General features: G+C 37.8%; 2 protein-coding genes across 3 annotated transcripts in view; one reads left to right on the plus strand and one right to left on the minus strand.

Annotated features, from left to right (window-relative positions):
* TEX9 (testis expressed 9) overlaps positions 1–23,768 on the plus strand; it is a 159,685-nt gene that overhangs the window by 127,177 nt on the left and 8,740 nt on the right. Inside the window, exons 10-11 of one of the 2 annotated variants that reach the window (XM_034994737.1) lie at positions 7,942–8,076; positions 8,363–8,474. In XM_034994737.1, coding sequence (XP_034850628.1) covers positions 7,942–8,076; positions 8,363–8,440 — 213 coding nt within the window. In that variant the 3' untranslated portion in view covers positions 8,441–8,474. Of the gene's footprint in view, positions 1–6,659; positions 6,884–7,941; positions 8,077–8,362; positions 8,475–23,768 lie in introns of those variants that run through there. The other variant, XM_034994736.1, reaches the window with a different exon arrangement.
* The window catches only part of MNS1 (meiosis specific nuclear structural 1), a 40,293-nt gene continuing 25,298 nt past the window's right edge, over positions 8,774–23,768 (minus strand). The window contains exons 6-10 of the mRNA XM_034994735.1: positions 22,855–23,071; positions 22,645–22,752; positions 16,609–16,866; positions 10,576–10,701; positions 8,774–9,325 (exon numbers count right to left, since the gene is read on the minus strand). Of these exons, the coding sequence (XP_034850626.1) occupies positions 9,233–9,325; positions 10,576–10,701; positions 16,609–16,866; positions 22,645–22,752; positions 22,855–23,071 (802 nt within the window). The 3' untranslated portion in view covers positions 8,774–9,232. The remainder of the gene's footprint in view (positions 9,326–10,575; positions 10,702–16,608; positions 16,867–22,644; positions 22,753–22,854; positions 23,072–23,768) is intronic.

Raw genomic sequence — 23,768 nt, forward strand, 5'->3', positions numbered from 1 at the left:
CTTTCAAAGAACCAGCTCCTAGTTTCGTTGATCTGTTCTACTGTTCTTTTGGTTTCTATTTCATTGATTTCTGCTCTGATCTTTATGATTTCTCTTCTCCTGCTGGGTTTAGGCTTTATTTGCTGTTCTTTCTCCAGCTCCTTCAGGTGTAGGGTTAGGTTGTGTACTTGAGACCTTTCTTGTTTCTTGAGAAAGGCTTGTATTGCTATATACTTTCCTCTTAGGACTGCCTTTGCTGCATCCCAAAGATTTTGAACAGTTGTGTTTTCATTTTCATTGGTTTCCATGTATTTTTTTAATTCTTCTTTAATTTCCTGGTTGACCCATTCATTCTTAAGTAGGATGCTCCTTAGCCTCCATGTATTTGAGTTCTTTTCGACTTTCCTCTTTTGATTGAGTTCTAGTTTCAAAGCATTGTGGTCTGAAAATAGGCAGGGAATGATCCCAATCTTTTGGTACCGGTTGAGACCTGATTTATGACCTAGGATGTGATCTATTCTGGAGAATGTTGCATGGGCACTAGAGAAGAATGTGTATTCCGTTGCTTTGGGGTGGAATGTTCTGAATATGTCTGTGAAGTCCATTTGGTCCAGTGTGTCATTTAAAGTCTTTATTTCCTTGTTGATCTTTTGCTTAGACGATCTGTCCATTTCAGTGAGGGGGATGTTAAAGTCCCCCACTATTATTGTATTGTTGTCGATGTGTTTCTTTGCTTTTGTTATTAATTGCCTTATATAATTGGCTGCTCCCATGTTAGGGGCATAGATATTTACAATTGTTAGATCTTCTTGGTGGATAGATCCTTTAAGTATGATATAGTGTCCTTCCTCATCTCTTATTACAGTCTTTGGTTTAAAATCTACTTTGTCTGATATAAGGATTGCCACCCCAGCTTTCTTTTGGTGTCCATTAGCATGGTAAATGGTTTTCCACCCCCTCACTTTCAATCTGGGGGTGTCTTTGGTTCTAAAATGAGTCTCTTGCAGACAGCGTATCGATGGATCTTGTTCTTTAATCCAGTCTGTTAGCCTGTGTCTTTTGATTGGGGCGTTTAGCCCATTTACATTCAGGGTAACTTGAAAGATAGGAATTTAGTGCCATTGTATTGCCTGTAAGGTGACTGTTACCATATATTGTCTGTGTTCCTTTCTGGTCTATGTTGCTTTTAGGGTCTCTCTTTGCTTAGAGGACCCCTTTCAAGATTTCCTGTAGGGCTGGTTTTGTGTTTGCAAATTCCTTTAGTTTTTGTTTGTCCTGGAAGCTTTTTATCTCTCCTTCAATTTTCAATGACAGCCTAGCTGGATAGAGTATTCTTGGCTGCATATTTTTCTCATTTAGTGCTCTGAATATATCCTGCCAGTCCTTTCTGGCCTGCCAGGTCTCTGTGGATAGGTCTGTTGCCAATCTAATGTTTCTACCATTGTAGGTTACATATCTCTTCTCCTGAGCTGCTTTCAGGATTTTCTCTTTTTCTATGAGACTCGTAAGTTTTACTATTAGATGTCGGGGAGTTGACCTATTTTTATTGATTTTGAGAGGGGTTCTCTGTGCTTCCTGGATTTTCATGCCTGTTTCTTTCCCCAAATTAGGGAAGTTCTCTGCTATAATTTGCTCCATTATACCTTCTGGCCCTCTCTCTCTTTCTTCTTCTTCTGGGATCCCAATTATTCTAATGTTGTTTGGTCTTATGCTATCGCTTATCTCTCGAATTCTGCCCTTGTGATCCAGTAGTTGTTTATCTCTTTTTCTCAGCTTCTTTATTTTCCATCATTTCATCCTCTATATTACTGATTCTCTCTTCTGCCTCATTTATTCTAGCAGTTAGTGCCCCCATTTTTGATTGCACCTCATTAATAGCCTTTTTGATTTCTACTTGGTTGGATTTTAGCTCTTTTACTTCTCCAGAAAGGGTTTCTCTAATAACTTCCATATTTTTTTCAAGCCCAGCTAGTATCTTTAAAGTGATGATTCTGAACTCTAGATCTGACATCGTACTAATGTCCGTATTGAGTAGGTCCCTGGCAGTCGGTACTACCTCTTGTTCTTTTTGTTGAGGTGATTTTTTCCGTCTTGTCATTTTGTGCAGAGGAGAATAGATTAATGAGAGAACAAAATGCTAGCAGAGTAAACACGTCCCCAGAAAATATACTCTAAACAAATCAGAAAAGACCTGAAGCAGTGGGATAAGAAAGGGAGAGAAAAAAGAAAAAGAAAAAAAAAAGAAGAAAAAAAAAAAAAGAAAGATAAAAACAAAAACAAACAAAACAAAACAACAACAACAAAAGGAAAACCAGAATGTGATCAAATATGATCTATATGGTATATAGATTAGTGCCACACACTAGATTTGGGGTGTATTTTGGTCTTTTAGAAGAAAGTGCCTCCCAAAATTTTAAAGAAAGAAAAACTTATATATGTACAAAAATAAGGGTTGATATGATGAAGGGATGGAATATGACTGTAAAAATGGAAATTATAAAAAATGTTATAAAAGGAATTGATAAGAAGTTGTTTGAAAAAAGAAAGAAGAGGATTTAAAAAAAGAAAAAAGAAAAAGAGAAAAAAAAAGGGATAGGATGTGATCAGGCAGGGGAATAGAAAGCACCATATACTAGAGAGTTAGGGTATATTTTAATCTGTTAGAAGAAACTATCTCAAAATTTTAAAGAGAGAACAACTTATATATATAAGCCAAAAATATGGGTAACTACTATGAAGGGATAGAATATGACTCTAAAAATGAAAAATAAAAAAAATTTTTTTTTTTAAAAAGGGATTGATAAGATGTTGGTTGAAAAAGGGAAAAAGAAAAATTCAAAAAGAAATAAGACAAAAAGACAGTTAAAAAAAATTAACTTTAAAAGACTAAAGAATCATGGTAAAAAAGCCGTGAATTCTATGTGCAGTAGTCCCCTAGCGCTGGACTTCTGCCGTTCTCATTGATGGGTAAACTTGGTCTTGGCTGGCTGTTCTCGCTGATCTTCTGGGGAGGGGCCTGTTGCCGTGGTTTCCAAATGTCTCTGCCGGAGGCGGAATTGCCCCGCCCTTGCCCCCTCCCGGCTAAGTAATCTGCTCGGGTTTGCTCTCAGGGGCTTTTGTTCCCTGTGAGCTTTCCGTACAGCTTTGGAGGCGGAGAGTGAAAATGGCGGCCTCCCAATCTCCGCTCCGGAGGAGCCGAGAACTCGGGGCCCGTTCCTCAGTGCGCCCCCAGAGAAAAGCCGTCAGTCACTCCCGGCTCCCTGGTCTCCGGCCGCACTCCGTGCTCACCCGGCCTGCGACCGTGCACCTCTATCTCTGGCACCCGACCCCGGGTGGAGTCTCCAAACCCAGCAGATCCCTGCGGTGCACTCCCGCGCGGCTCCTCCCGGGGGAGGAAGGGGAGTCTCCCCGGATCTGCCGCTTGTTGGGTCCCTGCTGGAGGAGCAGGGGCCCGACTGTGCCGCGGATCACGGTTTATGGCAACCCCGAGCTGAGAGCCCGCGCCTGGGCTCCGCCTCTGCAGCCGGCTTCCCTGCTCCATTACCTGGGAGCTCTGCCACAGTCAGGCACCCCCGGTCTTTCTGTGACCCCGAGGGTCCTGAGACCACACTGTCCCAGAGGGTTCCACCCCCCGCTTAGCCACCAGAGTGACGTCCCTCGGCGGAGCAGACTTTTAAAAGTTCCGATTTGTGTTCCGCGGCTCTATCACTTGCCAGAAGCAGCCCACAGAGGCCCCTCCCCCGCCGTCTATCCTCCCGAATATCGCCGCGGATTCACTTCTCCGCACGTCCTACCTTCCCGAAAGTGGTCGCTTTTCTGATGAGAGAGTTGTTGCTCTTCTTTTCTTCGGTCTCCTGTTGAGTTTGTAGGTGTTCAGAATGGTTTGATCCCTATCCAGCTGAATTCCTGAGAGGAGACGAAGTCCAGGTCTCCTCCTCCTCCGCCATCTTGCTCCGCCCCCTCAGAGCCTACATTTTTTATTACATCTCATTAATAGCCTTTTTTTATTTCAACTTGGTTAGATTTTAGTTTTTTTATTTCTCCAGAAAGGGATTCTCTGGTGTCCTCTCTGCTTTTTTCAAGCCCAGCTAGTATTTTTTTTTTCCCCCAATCTCCAGCCCTGGAGCCAAAAGCTCAGGTCCCCACTCCTCAGTGAGCCCCCAGAGAAAAGCAGTCAGTCACTCCCATCTCCCTGGTCTCCAGCCGCACTCCGTGCACCCGGCCTGTGACTGAGCATTTCTACCTCTGGCACCCGACCCTATGTGGAGTCCCCAAACCCAGCAGATCCCTGCGGTGCGCTCCCGTGCTGCTCCTCCCTGGAGGAGGAAGGGGAGTCTCCCCGGATCTGCCACTTGTTTGGTCCCTGCTGGAAGAGCAGTGGCCCGACTGTGCCGTGGATCATGGTTTATGGCATCCCCGAGCTGAGAGCCCGCTCCTGGGCTCTGTCTCTGCAGCCGGCTTCCCCGCTCTGATACCTGGGAGCTCTGCCACACTCAGGCACCCCCAGTCTTTCTGTGACCCCGAGGGTCCTGAGACCACACTGTCCCAGCGAGGGTTCCACCTCCTGCTTAGCCACCTGAGTGACCTCCCTCAGTGGAGCCGACTTCTAAAAGTTCCAATTTTGTGCTCTGCTGCTCTATCACTTGCCAGTAGCTGGCTGAAGAGGCTCCCTCCCCCCAGTCTATATTCCCGTATGTCGTCTCTGATTCACTTCTCCGCATGTCCTACCTTCCAGAAAGTGGTCGCCTTTCTATTTGTAGAGTTGCAGGTATTCTTTTCTTAGATCACCAGTTGAGTTTGTAGGTGTTCAGAATGATCTGATAGCTATCTAGCTGAATTCCTGGGACCCGATGAAATTAAGGTCTCCTCCTCCTCTGCCATCTTGGACTCTTCTCGGTGTTAATTTTTCTTTAAATATTTGGTAGAATTCTCCAGTGAAGCCATCTGGTTTGGGGATTTCCTTGTTGAGAGGTTTTTGAGTACTCCTTAAATCTCCTAACTAGTTACATAGTTGTTTGGATTGCCTGAACTGATTTCCTATTTTTTCATCATTCAGTTTTAGTAGATTGGGAGTGTCTAGGAATTTATTTTGCCTAGGTTATCCAGTCTATTGGTGTACCATTGTTCATTCTCTTATCCTCTTTATTTCTGTGGTTTCAGTTGTAATGTCTACTCTCCCATTTACAATTTTATTTCTGTAAAGTCAGTTGTCATATCCCCTTTCATTTCTGTTAGTTATTTGAGTCTTTTTTTTTTTTCTTAGTCTAGGTGAAGTCAATTTTGTTGATCTTTTCAAAGAACCAACTCCTGGTTTCATTAATTTTTCTCTAGTGTTATTCTCTATTTCATTTATCTCTGCTCTAATCCTTAGTATTTCCTATTTTTAACTAGCTTTGGGTTTAGTTCTCTAGTTATAAAGTTGGGTTATGATTTGAGATCTTTATTCTTTTTTAATGTAAGCATTTATAGCTATACATTTTCCACTTAGCATTGCTTTGACTACATCCCATAAGTTTTGGTACGTTGTGTTTTCATTGTCATTTATCTGAAGATATTTTCTAATTTCCCTTGTGATTTCTTTTTCGACCCATTGGTTAAGGGTATGTTGTTTAATTCCCACATATTTATGGATTTTCCAATTTTCATTCTGTTGTTGATTTCTAGTTTCATTTCAGTGGGAACAGGAAAGACCGTTTGTATGGCTTCAGTCTTTTAAAATTTATTCAGACTTGTTTTGTGGCCTAACATGATCTCTTTTGGAGAATGTTCCATGTACAAGAAAAATGTGTACTTGGGCGCACCTGGGTGGTACAGTCGGTTGAGCGCCAATTCATGGTTTTAGTTCAGGTTGTAGTCTCAGTGTGGTGAGATTGGGCCCCGCATCGGATCAGGCTCTACATTCAGCACAGAGTCTGCTTGGGTTTCTCTCTCCCTCTCTCTCTGCGCCTCCCGTGTGCTCTCTCACTCTCTAAAATAAATCAATCAATCTTTAGGGGGAAAAATGTGTATTTTGATTTTGTTGGGTGGAATGTACTATATGTCTTTTGGGTCCAGTTGGTCTGTTGGGTTGTTCAAGTACTGTTCTCATTGCTCTTCTTTCTGTTTGTTATATCCATAGGTGGGGTATTAAAGTCTACTATAATTGCAGAGTTGTTTTTTTTCTTCCACCAGTTCTGTCAGTATTTTTAGGAACTGATGTTTGGTGCATATATAATTGTTATAATTCCTTGGTGAATTGAGCATTTTATTATATAATGGCCTTTTTTGTCTCTCATAACTGTTTTGACTTAAAGTCTATTTTGTCTGATATTATAGCCACCTCTCTCCTCCTCTGGGTACCATTTGCATGCAGTATCTTTTTTCATCCTTTCAGTTTTCAGTATATGTCCTTAGATCTAAAGTGAGTCTCTTGTAGACAGTATACAGTTCAATCTTGTTTTTTAAATCCAATCTAGGGGAAGTTTATTTACATTACATTAATTTTACATTTATTTACATTTCAAGTTATTACTGATGGGAAATAACTTCCTATTATCATTTTGTATTGTTTTCTGTTTGTCTTAAAGCTCTTTTGTCTGTTTTGTCTAATTTCCTAGGAATCTCAGCCCTGCTTCTTCTCAGGGCCTTAGATGTTGTATTTTACTCCTCAATAAATAATCCCGATAATCTCTTGCCCCTAGGCATTCATGGTTCTGCAGAACCCCTCTAGGCCCCATGTGCAGCAGTTCCCACTACTGCTTCCAGCAGCCTCCAACCTGATATATAAACTGTGCCACCATTCCATCAGTGCTCTGAGTCAGGCGAGACAGTCCCTCAAGCATTCCCCAGACAAGTCAGAACATTACAAGCAAGTTCTACTCTTCTTTCTACAAATTGAAAGTCTTCCTTCCATTATGCCAGGAGGGTAAGGGTAAAGGATGAGCATAAATGCCATGAAATTTCCTATCATTTTGAATGTGGCTATTTCTTGGTTAGGTGTTTGCTTAGTTGTTACTGCTGCTTAATTGGCTTCTATACTTCTCACAACACTACACTGTATCTTCACTGTTTCCATGTATGTTTGTTGGGGGACGAGGGCCTGAACTTCCTAATCTGCCATCTTGGTGACATCACTATCAATTATCTTTTAAAGAGATTTATTTAAAAAAGGCTGATATTTATGTTATTATTTCTGGTACCTTTTTTATATGTGTATATAGATTCAGATTTCCTTCTGGTATAATTGTCCTTTTGCATAAAAGGCATCCTTTAACATTTTTTTAAGATCTTTCTGTACTTAAATTCTACTGACCTGTCAGAGTTCACTGGTCCTTTTTCTGCATTGTCCAGATTGATGCACAGTTCATTCAGATAATTTTTGCCAAGATTACAAATTCTCCCTTGTCAGGCCTGTGGCTGAATTCTCTGCTCAGCTCTTTAGACCACAGCTGTTGTCTTTCATGTGTTTCTAGGGGTCTCACCCTGCACATGGGGTATTTGGGGTATTTAGGTGTCTGCCAAGGATTTGAGGGAATTTTGAGGGCTCCATTCTTTCTATGATTTCTGCCACCCTGGCAACCCTGTTGTCTTACTCCTCAGACCAGGAAGACTGCTACTTTTTCCTCAAGGTCTGTCTCCTGTGAACCCATGAAGTAGAAAGTGCTTTCAGAAGCCATCTGAATGTGGACTTCAGCCAGTATATTTCCCTTTTTTCAAGGATCATATCACCTCCAGTTTCTGCTTACTACTATTACTCATCTATACTTTCAAGTATGTTTTTGCTACCCCCAGAAGAGTTGGTCTACTGCAAACTGCCATTACTGGAATTAGAATTATTTCTAAAATGTTTAAAATCTGTGAGAAAAGTTTTATAAAATTTTGTATTTCAGTTAAAGATAGTTATTACTAATGTGACAGTATTTTTTATAATTTTTTCCAATAAAGACTGATGACTATATGGGATTTTTCTTTTTCTTTTTGCAGGATATAGCCAATGAGGAACACAAAAAAATTGAAGCATTAAAATCAGAAAACAAGAAGCTAGAAAAACAGAAAGGAGAATTAATGATAGGGCTCAAGAAACAATTAAAATTAATTGATGTTTTAAAAAGGCAGAAGGTGAGTCTATCCTTAAAAAACATAGTTAAATCATAGATGTTATTTGGGCTGCTCTACTAAAAGTTATTTGTACTTTATATATAAATCTTATTATGTATGTTATATAGATAAAATTTAGTTTTGACATGCTCAGGCACAAAAGTGTCATCCAAGCTAGAATTCGAGTACACATTCCAACAGAGCTTATTAATTTGACAGCAAATTTATACACACACTTTTATTGATTTCCTGTTGTTCTGTGGTCTGCTCTTAATACTAAAACAATATTGATTTGTTACAAATGCAGATGCATATTGAAGCTGCCAAGATGCTGTCTTTCACTGAAGAGGAATTTATGAAGGCAATTGAATGGGGAAATTCATAAATGATCTACTTTATAATTAAAGTATACAGACTTTGTATGTATAACTATGATCCATATACATTTTATTTAACTATAGTTTTAATGATTTATTTTTACTCTTTATAAGTAATGAAGATATTTGGTAATGAAATCAAAGCAATTCCAGTGAATTCCCTGTTCAGATTTAGGGGATACAAAATTGATATGTAATTATTATAAAAAGGTAATATTTTGTAAAATAATAGGATTTAACTTTTGATTCGATTCTTATGACCCACTTGCCCTCTAATGTAAAGTACTTTATGTTCTGGAGATTCAGCTCTAGTTCATAAATGATAAATTTATCTGATTGATAGAAATTCTGTTTTTAAGTTTTTATTGAAAATAAAGCACTTTGAAATTCCTCACTCTATTCTCTTTCCTTATAGTAGAAAGAAAAAGATACTTTGGCTGGCCAAATCCCGGAAGTAAAGTTAAGTTCCTAGAACACAAATACCGATGGAACTGTAGTCTGAATGGCAATGCAGAAAAAGCTCTGAGCCAGCAGGAGTAGTATGGAGAAGTTAGTCTCCTGGGTTTGGCCTCTAATGTATTTATATGGACTGTTGTGGTGTAGAACTCAGATCTTCAAATTATCATCAGTACAAGAACGAGTTTAACTAAAAGCAATTTTGTAGCTTAATTTTTTATCAAAAAAATATGAATTACAGAGACACTTTAGAAAATCTAAATAGATTATGGATTTAGTAAAACAAAAGTTACAGTGACATCTAGTGGTAAAAACAATCCAGGTTTTACCAAATCTTGATGGTGTCACTTCTCTTCACAAATTTCACTCCTTTTCTGATACACTTTCCGAAACTCTTCACCAAGCATATCGATATCATCCTCTTTTTTAAATACTCCCTACAAGAAAAATATTTTGTGGGTTACTTCAAATGCCAGAGTATTTCACCAAATGCTTGTAAGACTAACTATAATCTCCAAGATAATGAAATCTATTTAATACATTTATGAAAAATATCACTGTTCTCTAAAATTATGACTCGATATGTATACTGAATATTCTTTGATCTCCTGACTTATCTATCAGCTCCAGTATAAGAATTTGTAATAGGAATCTTGGCTCTTCTACCTTACTATTGCAGGTCACCACTGCTAGGACTGGCTGAATGAGAAAGATTTTAATAAGGTCAGGGTGAAGGGACTGGCTCTTGCCTCCTTCCAGGGCTGATCGGCAAACCTTCAATCTTGCAGGAAAGGCTCCAGGTTTGGAGTTACGCCATTTAAGCAAGCCCTTTGAAATTCTCCATGCTTTTATTTACTTTTCTCTTACAAAAGGCTGTTAAATATTTACTTACATAATTTAAAGGAGCTGAAGAATAATTTAGGTCATTTGGGGCTGTATCAGGTTTGTTAGGCTCTCCCCATCTCCACAATTATTTACTTTTAAAAATATCTAAATCCCAAACTCTCCAGAATTTATAGTCTTTTTAAAAAATTAATACATCACTTGACTATAACATCCTGTGGACAAGCAATAATTACTCATTTCCCTTTCTCCTTCCTTAGCACTGCACTGAAAACAAAGTACGCATTTGATTCTTCCAAATCAATCAAATGACATTTCTATATCTGAAGGATGGAAATTTTATTTACATGCATCCAGATGTTTATATGGCTTATGAAACTCAATTGTTATTCCATTTAGAGTCAGAATGTATCTCACACATGAAAATGTTATCTTTTGGAAGTACTTTTAAAAACAGGTTACCTAGTACTTATTTATAACCTCCCATTAGAAAGCAGATCTGTCTGGGACTCGTTCAAGCACATGTCTGTTAGCAGTGTTACCAATTTCAAGATTTTCCTGTATGTCATCAGCTTTAGTGTACAAAGTATCACTACTGCTTTAGGGTACTTTAGTTTTAGACTTCCAAAATTTAAATTCAGGAAATCTAGCTCATACTTCTAAGAATGTGCCAAGACCAACTCTCTCATTTTAAAGACAGGTGTCACTGACTGCCTAAGATCCCACTACTGCTTTTAACAGCCAGAAGTAAGTGAAACCCAGGCCCTCTGAAATCCTAATTAGCATGTATTTTCCCCACTATTGGAGGTCAGGAAGATTATACCTTGAGTTAAATCTCACTTACTTTAGGGAGATATCCTAGTAATTTTGTAGCATGTTCTTTGAGAAGTTTTAGTCTTTCTTCTTCAATAATTGCATTAATACATCCTTGTCTTCTTTGCTGCAACTGCCATTCTTCCAGTTCACGTTGCTGGAAATGTAAATAAAATTTTATTGTCACAGAATACATTAATCTTTTAAGAAGTCATCAAAACTATTCTCGCAGTGAATTAGATAAAAGTGATGAACTATTTTTGATGCTAACTTCAGAAAATACTACATAGTATATATATCTTTTATATTTATTATATATATAACATATCTCTTTTACAGTCACTATTCCCTTGAAGTTACAAAAACAATAGTCATGGGTGCCTGGGTGGCTCAGTCGTTAAGCGTCTGCCTTTGGCTCAGGTCATGATCCCAGGGTCCTGGGTTCGAGCCCCACATCAGGCTCCCCGCTCAGCAGGGAGCCTGCTTCTCCCTCTCCCCCTGCTTGTGTTCCCTCTCTCGCTGTGTCTCTGTCAAATAAATAAATAAAATCTTAAAAAAAAAAAAAAAAGCAATAGTCATGCCTGGGATTTCAGGGAGGCAAGTATATATTTTTAGGACAATATCTTCTTTACCAAGGAAAAAATTTTCAAAGAAAGGATTTCCTAATTAATTCACATATTTTTGTAATGTTTACCATATGCCAAGTGCTGAAGGCAGCTTACAGTGTAAAACAAAAGCTGGATAAAACAGAATAGGGATATCTAAAAGGTAAATATTTCCATATATGTTAAGATTTTTAAGAGCCTGTATGAAGCACAAGAGTAGCAGCAAGAGTTCCAACAGAAGAACCAGTGTTTCTCAGGAGAGAGTTCTGAATGCTCTTATATAACCACACCAAACTTCTGTGCCATATACTATGGAAGAGAGGACCAGCTTTAAAAAATTTTAGGGCTTAGAGGCGCCTGGGTGGCTCAGTTGGTTAAGCAACTGCCTTTGGCTCAGGTCATGATCCTGGAGTCCCAGGATCAAGTCCCACATCGGGCTCCCTGTTCTGCAGGGTGTCTGCTTCTCCCTCTGACTCTCCCCCCTTCTCATGCTCTCTCTCTCATTCTCTCTCTCAAATAAAAGCTTTAAAAAAATATTTTTTTAAAAAAGTTCTAGGGCTTAAAAGAACTCTTAAAGAGCTGTACCCAAATAATCCTATTGGAAAGGGAAGGGTGCTAAAGGCAGACCACTGAAGCAGTGAATTCCTACCTAGAATTAAAGTAGTATTAATGTTAAGCTTGTCTTTGCAATAACTATAGTTTCTTAGGGTCATTTCTTCAGACCACTCCTTGTCAAAGTCTTGCAAACTAGAAAAGAGTATGTCTATTTTTCTACAATGGGAGGCAAGCTTTTACATAACTTAATAACTCTTCATAGTTACCAGATGAAGCTAAAGAAGGATGCTAGGACACAGCCATATCCAATGCCACTTAAACCTGTAATTGCTTCTCATAAGAATATTTTGTAGACTATGATATGATCTGCATTACAGAATCAGAAGCAGCATTGATACAGCTAATTGAGAAAAGACACTCTCACCCATCTTGTTCCTGAATCAAAGAGTTGAGTGGATCTTATTTATGTTATCTCTAAGATCAAATAGGGTAATAGAATCTGCCATGGAATCGTTATACCTGAATTTTCTTTTTGAGACTACATTTCTAAGGCTACCTTACAGTCAGGTGTGGTCAAAATAGGACTTGGTTTGTGCCAATGGAATATAAGCAGAAGTATCATATGCAGATTCTGGGAATCAATCTCATATACTCACTTTGTCCCTTCTTTACCTTTCCCATCTGCCGCTTGAAACATGAAGGGTGAAGATCCAACTTAGACCATGAAGATAAAGACTTTACTCTGTAGAAGCCACAGTGAAAAGCTAGGCTGAACCTGGTTCCTGAAGACTGAAAAAGCCTCCATCCAGCCCTGAATTGCCTATCTATCTTTAGACTTTTATGTGGGAGAATAAACTCCCCCTATCTACTAAGCCACTATTAATTTGGTACTCTGTACCTATAGCCAAACCTAGTCCTAACTGATCTGTTTCTTACAAAAAGGAGATGCAAAAAAGTTCTATGATGTGAGGAAAGCTCACTTGTTAGATTTTTGTCCAATGATGTAGTCTCTAATTTGGGTAGAATACAAGATTTCTCTTCTTAGGATGTGGTAAAACACATTAAATAGCCTAATAAACATTTTTATAGTACATTAGGATAAAGAGTTTAGAAAAGTCTGAAATCAGTTGTCCATTTAGGACAAAGTCTGCATAGCTGGTAGTAGGAAACTATTTCCTGGGGAGTTTCAGATTTTTGTCTGACTAACCATACGAATTTTTTAGAGCTAGACAGAATTGTAGATACTATTTTAGGAATACCTCTAAAATCTAAAAAGTAGTTACAGCCTTATAGGATTAGAAAGGAATGGATTAATATTTTCCATGATCATAAAAATCTACCCTTGCCCTTGGGACGTGACCAATCTCACGGACACTTGAAGGACACAGCTTCATACTAGGAATATTTACATCAGAGAAAATTAAGACAAATTGTTTGAAGTATCTAGGCTTTAGGTAGTTTTATCTGATTTCCATTTTCAGTTGTCTTGCTAACTTTTCTAGGAGCTTTCTAATTAGCCCTGTAAGCCGTGAGATGGGATGGTTCGTCACTGTTTCTACCTCTTTCTAGGCAATGAGTATTCAAAGCCTTCTGATCAGTTTCAAAAGCCTTCTAATTTTCATCCTCCTGACTGCTCTGCTCATTTGACAGTGTTGATCACCCTCACTGAATCAACAAACATTATTTTCCACTTGCTAGGCAAAATGCTAGGTGTTTATAGGTTAACCCTTTTAAAGGTTAGAGTAAATCATGATTGGTTTATATCAAAGCTAAGGAATTGGGAATTAATGCCGCAATCCACTTAAGTTTAAGCAGGAGGAAGACATAATGAGTTTTTTTAAACCCATAGTAACTAGCCGCAGATGGACTGGAGAAAAGTAGATGACCATTTCAGTAGTCCGCAGGAATGATATTAAATGTCTGAACTAAGTTATGAAGAAAAGAAACTGGATTTAAGACTTATTGCTGAGGTGAAGTCAATAGAATTTGGTGGCTGACTAAAAATTACTAGAATCAGAATGGGTAAAAATCCAGGAATGATTCCAAGGTCATAGACATGGGTGACCGACTGAATATGTGGTCTTTAACCAAGAGTCAGGCTACAGAAATTGGAAAAGGTTTGTCTGGAATGTTTACTTTTGGAAACCTAAATTCTAAGGCCACCTACAAGATTTCCAACTATGTCATTTAGACATCTGGAAGTATGGCAACAGAACTATGGCATGAAGTAAGTAAGCATAGAGGAGAACCAAAGTATCCCAACACCTCATGGAGCAGGCAAAAGACAGAGCTGATCTCTTTTGGTTTTCTGTGATATACCATCCAGATTCTTTTGCTTTTCTAACCATCTCTTGGTCTTGTCATTGTTTTTTTCCTCCTCCTCCTACTCCCAAATAAGAATGTTCACCAAGACTTGATTGGCCCCCTTATTGTTTCTCATAATATATTCTTTGGAGGAATCATCTTAGCTTGAACCTCTCTCTCTGTGCTACTTAATGCCAGATATGTATTTCTAGGAAAATCTGACCTAAGTTTTGCTCCTCTGGGTCAACTGCCTTCAGGATATTTTCAATTTGCACTTCTCTTTCACACCCACCATGATTAAAACTGAAGTAATTGTATCTTTTTGTTCCACCTCAAAACATAACAGCACTTGGTATTCTTTGAGTTTCTCATATTTGAAACCTTGGAGTTATTTTGACTCCTTCCTCCACTCTACCCTACATGGTCCAAAAAAGTCATACCAGTCTCCTCTTCCTTTCAAAATATTAAACTCTTCCCTTTCTTGCTTCTTCCACTGCTCTGTGAACCTATTCCAGGTCCTCATCACCTCTTTCTTGAATTACTACCTTCTCCTCTTGCTAAAGACCATGTTATGATCACTAATTTCCTATTGTATCATATCTAAACTTCTTTGCCTATCATTCAAATTTCTCATTGTGGTAATTCCATATGTTGCCAACTTAGAAAAGCCTTCTGCTTTTATTCATCTTTTATGTATTTCCAGGTAAACCCACATGGTTCCACCATAAATGTACAGTTGACCAGTGAACAACACAGGTTTGAACTGCACAGGTCCCTGTACCCGTATTTTTTTTTTCAATAAATACAGTACTATAAATGTATTTTCTCATGATTTTCTTAAAAATGTTTTCTCTAGCTTACTGTAAGAATGCAGGATGTAATACATATATAAAATAAGTGCTAATTGAATCTTTATGTTATCAGTAAGGCTTCGGGTCCTCAGTAGGCTATTAGTTAAGTTTTGGGGGAGTCAAAAGTTAAATGTGGACTTCTGACTGGGGGAGGGGTCAGCACCCCTAAGCCCTGTGCTGTTCATGGGTCAACTGTATTGCACAACTAGTAAATTACAACTACCAAATTCTATAAATGTTTACATTGTACATTTAAGAAATGTATTCTTAGTATAATTTTATATATAATCGAGTCTTTTGGGACCTATTTTTTGCACTACCCTAGAAGCTACCAGAATTAACTTTTATTTATTTTGGTTCCGTCACCAACACTCAGCAGAATGCCTAGCAGGTCAGTATCTGTTGATTATAAGAATATCTCGAGATTTCTTCCTGTCCACCCATACAGAAAAAGGTCTTCATTACAATAGTTAATTTATTAATCCCCACTCTGCCACTTGCTGTGAAACCTTGAGCAATATATATATCATCTCTCTATGCCTCAGTTTCCACATCCTTAAAATAGCGGTAGAACAGTACCTAACTCATAGGTTGAAAGTTTAAAGTTACCACTTTGCTTGTAATGAGCTTAGAATAGCGAATGACACATGTAAACGCTCAGTAAATGTTCATTGTTATCGCTACCACTTCTTTTAATTAAAAATATGTACCATATGCCTAGTCTGTACTCTTCATATTTAGAGCTGTTTATGTTTACAAACCACTTATATATTATCTTATTTGGTTCTCAAAGCTCAACGAACTAGTGAGGCAGATTATCTAAGTATTATTTCAGGTTTATGAATGAAACATAAAATAGAGAAATCAATGTGTCCAAAGGCACAAACCTAGTTCCCTCTCCAACTCTGAAATCTACATTGCCAACTAAGAAATCTCCCCCTGGGGCCTCAGAATCAATGCGGACAAGATGGAATTATCTCCCCCCTTGAAATCTACTTCTCTTTGTTTTCGCTAGGACCTTACCCCCTCACTGAAGCTGGAGCAACAGTATTATTTAGCAGAAGCAGCAGCCATAATCCTCTCCCCGCTCTGGACCTAACCAGCCACCAAGCGCCATTGAGTCTATCTCCCTCCTATCTCAGATGGCGCCTTCTCCATCTGCACAGCCTTCCCCCACCTATGACAGACTTACCATGGTAACGTCCCAACTGGTCTCCCAGTCTCCTGTCTTACTCCCCTCATGTCTCCCCCCAGTACCCCTCCTCAAGTCATCTTTCCAAGGGCAGAACTTACTGTGTGGCTTACCTAATTCTTCAGTGGGTACCTCTGGATAAAGTCACTTTCCCTAAAATAGCACCCAGTGCATTCGTGACCTGTGTCCTCTCTACCACACCAAGATGCCCGTACCTTTGTGATTCTTATCACATGTACTTGGCCTGTCTTTATAATGATTGCTTTTATATATTTTCTTTAACCAAGACCATAAACTCATAGATATTGTGGACTTAGTTGTATTTATGTTCTCAACACCAGCCAACCAGTGTGTAGCACATAGAAAGGATCAATAAATATATTCTAGATGCATTAATAAATGATTGGTCAAAAAATATCTACACCATATAATTAGTAAACAGATATCTAACAGCATCTGGCACATACAAGGGTCTCAGTTAAATGTTTAGTGGAGAAACAGATGAGCAGCTGATTGTTGGTTCAGTGACAATAACAAAAAAGAACACTTTTTCTTACTTTGTCCGCAAGGAACTGGTTGCGACGCTCTTCAATGAGTTTTTCCACAGCCCTCCTGTGTTCTAGTTGCTTCATTCTTTGTTTCTGAGTATTCATCAGTTCTATCCGATCATCCTCAGCAAGCTTAGCTAGCATTGCCTTTCTAAAGGTCTCCTCTTCCTCTTTTGCAGCCTGGAGTACTAATTCCTTCAGGGCCATTTGTTCTATAAAATTTTGCTTCAACTCCTTTTGCTTTCTCAATTTCTCTTCTGCTTCCTCCTAAACAACAATCCATGTAACATTAATTCAGTAACTGTTTCTTTACAGCAGATTCATAAAGAAAGGGTGGACAGAATTTGCTTGAGTGCAGTGTTACAAGATGAAATAAAACTGAAAAATTAAGCCTTTTCAAGATGACACTTTTCCCCATCCTTTTAAGACTCGTTGGGATAAAGGACTTGTTACCTCTGGATTGCCTTCTTTTATTTTTAAATTTTAATTTGTATATATTTTGGAAGGAGCTGATATAAAAACTTTTTTGCACACCTGAAGTTATTAAATCTGTGGTCTGTGAAATTTGTACCCCCTAGGATCATTCTAGAATCTTGCCTGAAACTGTGGTTCAAATCACTGGTAAATATTTTTCAGAATAATAATCTAGAAATGACAATCACAAGTTTCTTGGGAAAATTCAAATTTACTTGGCGCAGTTAAAGTCTTTTCCTACAAGCTTTAATTTTCCTAACATTTCATTAATAAAAAATTTCAAACATAATTGAAAAATGTTTACATTTTTTGTGCAATACCTTGCACACCTTTACTACTTTGCTTTATTGTCTATCCGATTAGGACTGATGTAAATTTTAATTCCTTCTCAACTGTAACCAGCCATGCCTAATTCTAACACAATTTCCAGGAGGTAAGCCGTATCCTCAGGGCATTCAAAATACTGCCTTAACAACAGCTGTAGGGGCAGGGCTTTTATAGGTAACACAAACTATAAGGGATTTACCACAGGCCAGCAGGAGGCATAGAGAACCTCCAAGAGGGCCAGGGAACCAGCTGCCATCTTGGTTACCATCTATTTTTGGTAATGGCTCAAATTCCATGATAATAACTCTACCAAAACTACACCCCATGATCCAGTCGTCTACGTGTGACTGCAACCTCACTTTGCCCACTTCTATCTTCACACCTTGAGGTGGAGGGATAACTTGGGAGATAACTTAGGTCCTGTGAATAATTCTAGCTAAAAGAAGAGAAATGTGGTTTCAACTTTATAGTCTTTATAATAAAGTAAGACAAAAAGGATAGGAGTGGGTTTTAAGTGAGTCAATTTGGAATATCAGTTATAGTAACCTTTTCATTATCTTGAATATTCAACCTCTTTTTCCTCACTTAACTCTATCTAATGAGTTCAAATCCCATCTCCAGAAAGCCTTTTCTAATCACTCTAATTCCTACATATCTGTCTTTTGGACCTTTGATACCATTGAATTTTCCCAACATTTAATTTTATTTCATATGGCCATGCCTTATCTCCTCACTTAAGAATAAATTCCTACAGGGCATATTTTTTTTATTATTTTATATATCATATCTATTATTTTACTTTGGGATGCTGGCCACGGTGTTTTTATGATATTATAGTTTGTGTTCGTTCATCTGCCATGTAAGATATACAAGTCAGAAGGCCCAATGAAGGCAGATATGGTCTCAGCTTAGAATTCCTCCAGAGCTTATCATAATACCTTGCACAGAGAAAACACACATTGAACCAAATGAACTGTTGACATCTCCTGGCATCCATCTCCCATACAAATTTTAGTTTGATCCAATCAGTGGTAAAGACATCTGGCTAAAAATCAGGGAAGTGTTAGCAAAACAAAACAAAACAAAACACAGTTCATTATTTTTTTTCTACTAGAAAAATATTCCTGAACTTTTGATCTGTCTGGATCAGGATTTTATATATATATGTAATAGGGACTATATAATTTTACAACCCATATTGTGGTTTAAGAAATAGCTATTCAGGGGCCCCTGGGTGGCTCAGTCGTTAAGCGTCTGCCTTCGGCTCAGGTCATGATCCCGGGGTCCTGGGATCGAGCCCCACATCGGGCTCCCTGCTCAGTGGGGAGTCTGCTTCTCCCTCTGCTTCTGCTGCTCCCCCTGCTTGTGCTCTCTCTCGCTGTCTCTCCTGCTCTCTGTCAAATAAATAAACTCTTTAAAAAAAAGAAATAGCTATTCACTGAAAGTTTGAAATAATTTGTTATAAAACTAACTCTGAGCCTGTAAACTTTTAGAGGTATCTTGGTCTGGGTTCTCCTCTGAAAGCAGAGCCTTGGACAAATATTTGTGTATACATATTTATGGGAGAAGAACTCAGGAAGCAGCAGTGAGGGACAAGCAGAGAGAAATAGGGAAGGAAGAAAAGCCAAAATATGGGGGCATCACTGACCTGGTTACTATGTGGGCAGCTGTGGCTTAATCCTGCCAGGACCTTGTGAGGAATGTGTGGAGCACCTTTCAAGTCTGTCCCAAAGGCTGACAGGAAGAAGCATTCAGCCCTTAATTTCTGTCCCCTGTTGGTTGACGGATGCCCCAGAGGGTGTTAACTCCCAGCCCCCCCCCACCACCACACTTGAGGAAGCTGTCAGCAGAGTCAGTGTAAGCCCCCACAAGCGTTCTCCACAGCTATCACTGAAATCAAATGTGGGGCTAAGAGGGTATGAGGCAGGCCACGAAAAGCTCTGCATATAGGATATATCCTTAGTGATCTTATTTTGCCTGCTTTTTCCACATTTTTTGAAATCACTATATTTTTAATGCAGAAGATTGTGCCATGAATATTTTTCCCATTTTAGGAGTATACAGTTGAATGACGCTTTCACTATTTGTTTAAAAAGATTTATTTATTTTAGAGTGGAGGGGGGAGGGCAGAGAGAGAGGGAGAGAGAATCTTCAGCAGACTCCACACTACGCATGAAGCCCAGTGTGGGGCTCCATCTCACGATCTCACAATCCAGAGATCCCATGAGCTGAAACCAAGAGTCGGACACTCAACTGACTGCGCCACCCAGGCACCCCACCTTTCACTATTTTCTAATCTTTTTCATTTATAGACCCTTTAGTCCTTCTCGTTTTGGTTTTGCTTTTCTCTTTTAGTATGTTTTTGCAGAGTATAAGCTTTGCCCCCCAATACTAAGTAACTGGATTAATTAATGCTAATGTGTTTTCCTGACTTTTAGAAAATTTCCACTTGTATCTTTATGATTTCCTTCCATATTCTTGCCTCATACTTGAATTTGTATTGTTATCTAAGTTACTGAATTGGCTGCCTAGGTAAGTTTTACCAGTGTTTCTTGTTTAATAATTAATTGCCTCAGAGATCAGTTTTATAAATCTGATAAGATTTTGATATGTAGTAATCTCATCCTCTTAATTACCTGCAGATTTCCTCTTCAACCAATAATTGAAAAGAGTATTTTTAGATTTTCAGTTAAAAGATGAAAATATAGTGGTGTTAAACACAATTTCCCCTTGTGTTATTCTGGTAAATTTTCTTTGGAGATTTAATAGCTTTTAAAGTTACATACTTCAATGTAATGTTTCATAGAAAATTAAATGTTTATTCTGTAAAACCTTCATTATCAATTATACCTTTCATCTGTAATATCTGGGATTCATTTGATGTTCTACTTATGGGATGATGACCTTGCCTGTCTGCTTCATTTGTTCATATATACCTGTTATGCCTTCATCCATCATTTTATTCTTAACTTTTTTGGGTAATTTGATATTAGATATATATAAATTGATTACATTAAGTTGTTTTTAAAAAGAAATGTACATATTTTACATTCTTATATGCAGTTAATCATTAAGAATATACATGCAATTGGCTTTGATATCAATACTATGGTATCTGTTTCCTCCTCACTGATAAAACAGTATTATCTAAAATGATCTGTTTTGATACAGCTGAAAAATATTGAAAATAATACTAATAGCTAACAATTTATTGTATATTGGCTATTCATATATTTGTTTTATGAAATGTTTGTTTAGACTTCTTGTTCATGAAAAAAAACTGGGTTCTTTATATCCTATTATTGAGTTATAAGCATTCTTTCTATATTCTGAATAAAAATTTTTTTTAAGATACATGTAGGGAATGGGTATTAAAGAGGGCACGTATTGAATGGAGCACTGGGTGTTATATGCAAACAATGAGTCATGGAATACTACATCAAAAACTAATGATGTACTGAGAGACAAACTGAGGGTTCTAGAGGGGAGGGGGGTGGGAGATGGGTTAGCCCGGTGATGGGTATTAAGGAGGGCATGTACTGCATGGAGCACTGGGTGTTACACACAAACAATGAATCATGGGACACTACATCAAAAACTAATGATGTAATGTAGGGTGATTAACATAACATAATAAAATTAAAAAAAAAAAATGTAGGGAATACTGTTTCCCAGACTGTGCCTTACATTTACATTTTCCTAAGTGTTAGGAAGTTATTAGTTTTGATGAAACCTAATTTCTAACTTTTTCCTTTATGGATCATGCCTTTATTAGCCTACTAAAAAATCTTCACCCTTCTCAAGGTCATAAAGTCTTTCTGCTATGTTTTCTTCTAGAAATTTTGTAGTTTCAGTTTTTTTGTCTCATTCATTTAATTTTTGTATATAATAAGACAGAATTAATAAGCTGGAGGGCAGGGGAAATCAGAAGAGGTTGGTAAAAGGGTACAAAGTTCAGCTATAAGATGAGTAAGGTCTGAGGATCTAATGTAAAACATAATGACTATAGTTAATAATACTGTATTGTATAACTGAAATTTGCTAAGAGGAGAACTTAAATGCTCTCATCAAAAAGATAAATATGTGAGGTGATAGATGTTAATTAACTAGATGGAGAGAATCATTTCCCAAGGTAGACATAAATCACCATAATGTATACTCTAAATATCTTATAATTTTATATGTCAATTATACTTCAAGAAAGCTGATATTAAAAGTCGGTGAACTTGAAAAACCAAAAGCAGATCACAGATATAAATGTAAAAGTAAAAAGGTTTTAGAAAAAAAAATTCTTCAGGATTTAGGCAAAAACTTCCTAGAATTGATGTCAAATTATAATCTATAAAAATTGAAATTGGTAAACTGGGCCTCACAGAAACTGAAAACATTTGCTTGGAGAAAGACCCTGTTAAGAAGATGAAAAGACGAGCTACAGACTAAGAGAAAATATATGTAAACCTACACACCTGACAAAAGACCTGACAAAAGAATACATAAAGAACTCTCAAAACTCTACAATAAATGAATAAGCAACCCAATTAGAAAATTGGCAAGTCATCCTGACTTGAGGTCAGGATATATTATTCAACACTATATTCTGTTGAGAAGGAATATTGAAATTCTCAACTATAATTACAGATTTGTCTCTTTCTCCTTTCAGTTTTATTTCATCCATTTTGAAGCTTTATTTAGGTTCATCCACCTTTAGGGCTGTTATATCCTCTAGATGAATTTACCCTTATTAGCATCATGATTTCCACCCTAACTTGCTTTTGATTAGTGTTTAGTATATCTCTCTCCATCCTTTTGTTTTTGAACTATATGTCTTCCTTTAAATTGTGTTTCTTATAGATAAGACAGTTGAATCATGCCTTTTATGCTGTTTGTTAACTGCTGCCTAGGTCTAGCTTTTTTTATCCAGCCTGAAAATTTTTCTTCTTAGTGGGTTTTTGTTTTGTTTTAAAAGCTTTTATTTACTTAGAGAGAGAGGGAGAGAGAGCACAAGCAGGGGAGGGGCAGAGGGAGGGAGCAGGGAGCTGGATGCGGGACTCAATCCCAGGACCCTGGGATCATGACCTGAGCCAAAGGCAGACACTTAACCGACTGAGCCACCCAGGCACCCCTAATTTTAGTATTTATACATAATGTAATTATGTTGGGTTTAGATCTACCATTTTTCTCCCGCTTCATCTCAAAATGATATTCTTCTCTATGTTAATCATTCTTTCCATTTGGAAAACTTACTTTTAGCTTCATCTTATGTATTTCAGCTTGTTCTTCCTGGTATAATTCTTGTCGCACTTGTTCCAAATCTTCACGTTGCTGTAGCATTTCTTCCAATTTCTGAGTCAGCTATTAAATTTTTAAAGAAACACACAAACATTAATAGGAAACAAATTCAATAACAATTATTTCAGAATTTCTCTAATGTTAAAGAAGTGGTTATTTTAATACCATGTTCTGAAGCTGTAGCTTTTTTTCCTCATTTTCTTGAACTTTTGCCATCCGATCTTCTTCTCTTTGTTGCTGCATGTTGGTGAATTCGATGATTTTTCTATTTTCTTCTTCCATCTCCTCACGTTTCTTCTTTCTCCAGAGAGCCTGCTCTTTCTGAAACTCTTCTATATACCTTCGAGTTACATTCATTTTTTCTAACTTTTGTTGTCTTTCCCTAAAAAGCAATAGTGAGTGTCGTTTTATAGTAACAGAAATAATATTGAAAAATGTGTCATTTCCTTCAGTTGATAATAATGTGGGCAAAACAGCTTTTCTTTTTATTTCTTTCTTTATTTAAGAGAGAGAGAGTGAGGGAGCACAAGGAGGGGGAGGGACAGAGGGAGAAGGAGAATCTCAAGCAGACTCCCCACTGAGCGTGAAGCTTGACATGGGGCTCGATCTCACAACCCTGAGATCATGACCCGAGCCAAAATCAAGAGTCGGATGCTTAACTGACAGAGCCACCCAGGCACCCCACAGCTTTTCTACTTATAGTTTATTCATTCATTAATACCACAAACATTTTGAGTATCCACTATGTGCCGCTAAATATAAATGACAGGTATGAATATTCTGAGTAAAATACTACTTATACCTCTCCTCTAAACTGTTAATGAAGTTTTATGCATCCATCTCAGAAAGGCCAACAATCTGTTTACATAAGCCTAGCAGCACTCTCCACTTTAGCTGTCTAGCAAATAAATGATCAGAATACAAGTCCTCTGACACAATATGGGAATATTTAACAAAACAAAGGTTTAATCATTCTGTTACTTAATAAGCATTTGTTATCAGGTAATTATCATGCTTACAAAGATAAACAGGAGTTGATCTCAGTTTATATGATTGTAACATTTATTGAGGACTTACTA

Source organism: Mirounga leonina, unplaced genomic scaffold, assembly GCF_011800145.1.
Source record: "Mirounga leonina isolate KUSES-001 unplaced genomic scaffold, KU_Mleo_1.0 Mir_91, whole genome shotgun sequence".
Classification (NCBI taxonomy): Eukaryota; Metazoa; Chordata; class Mammalia; order Carnivora; family Phocidae; genus Mirounga; species Mirounga leonina.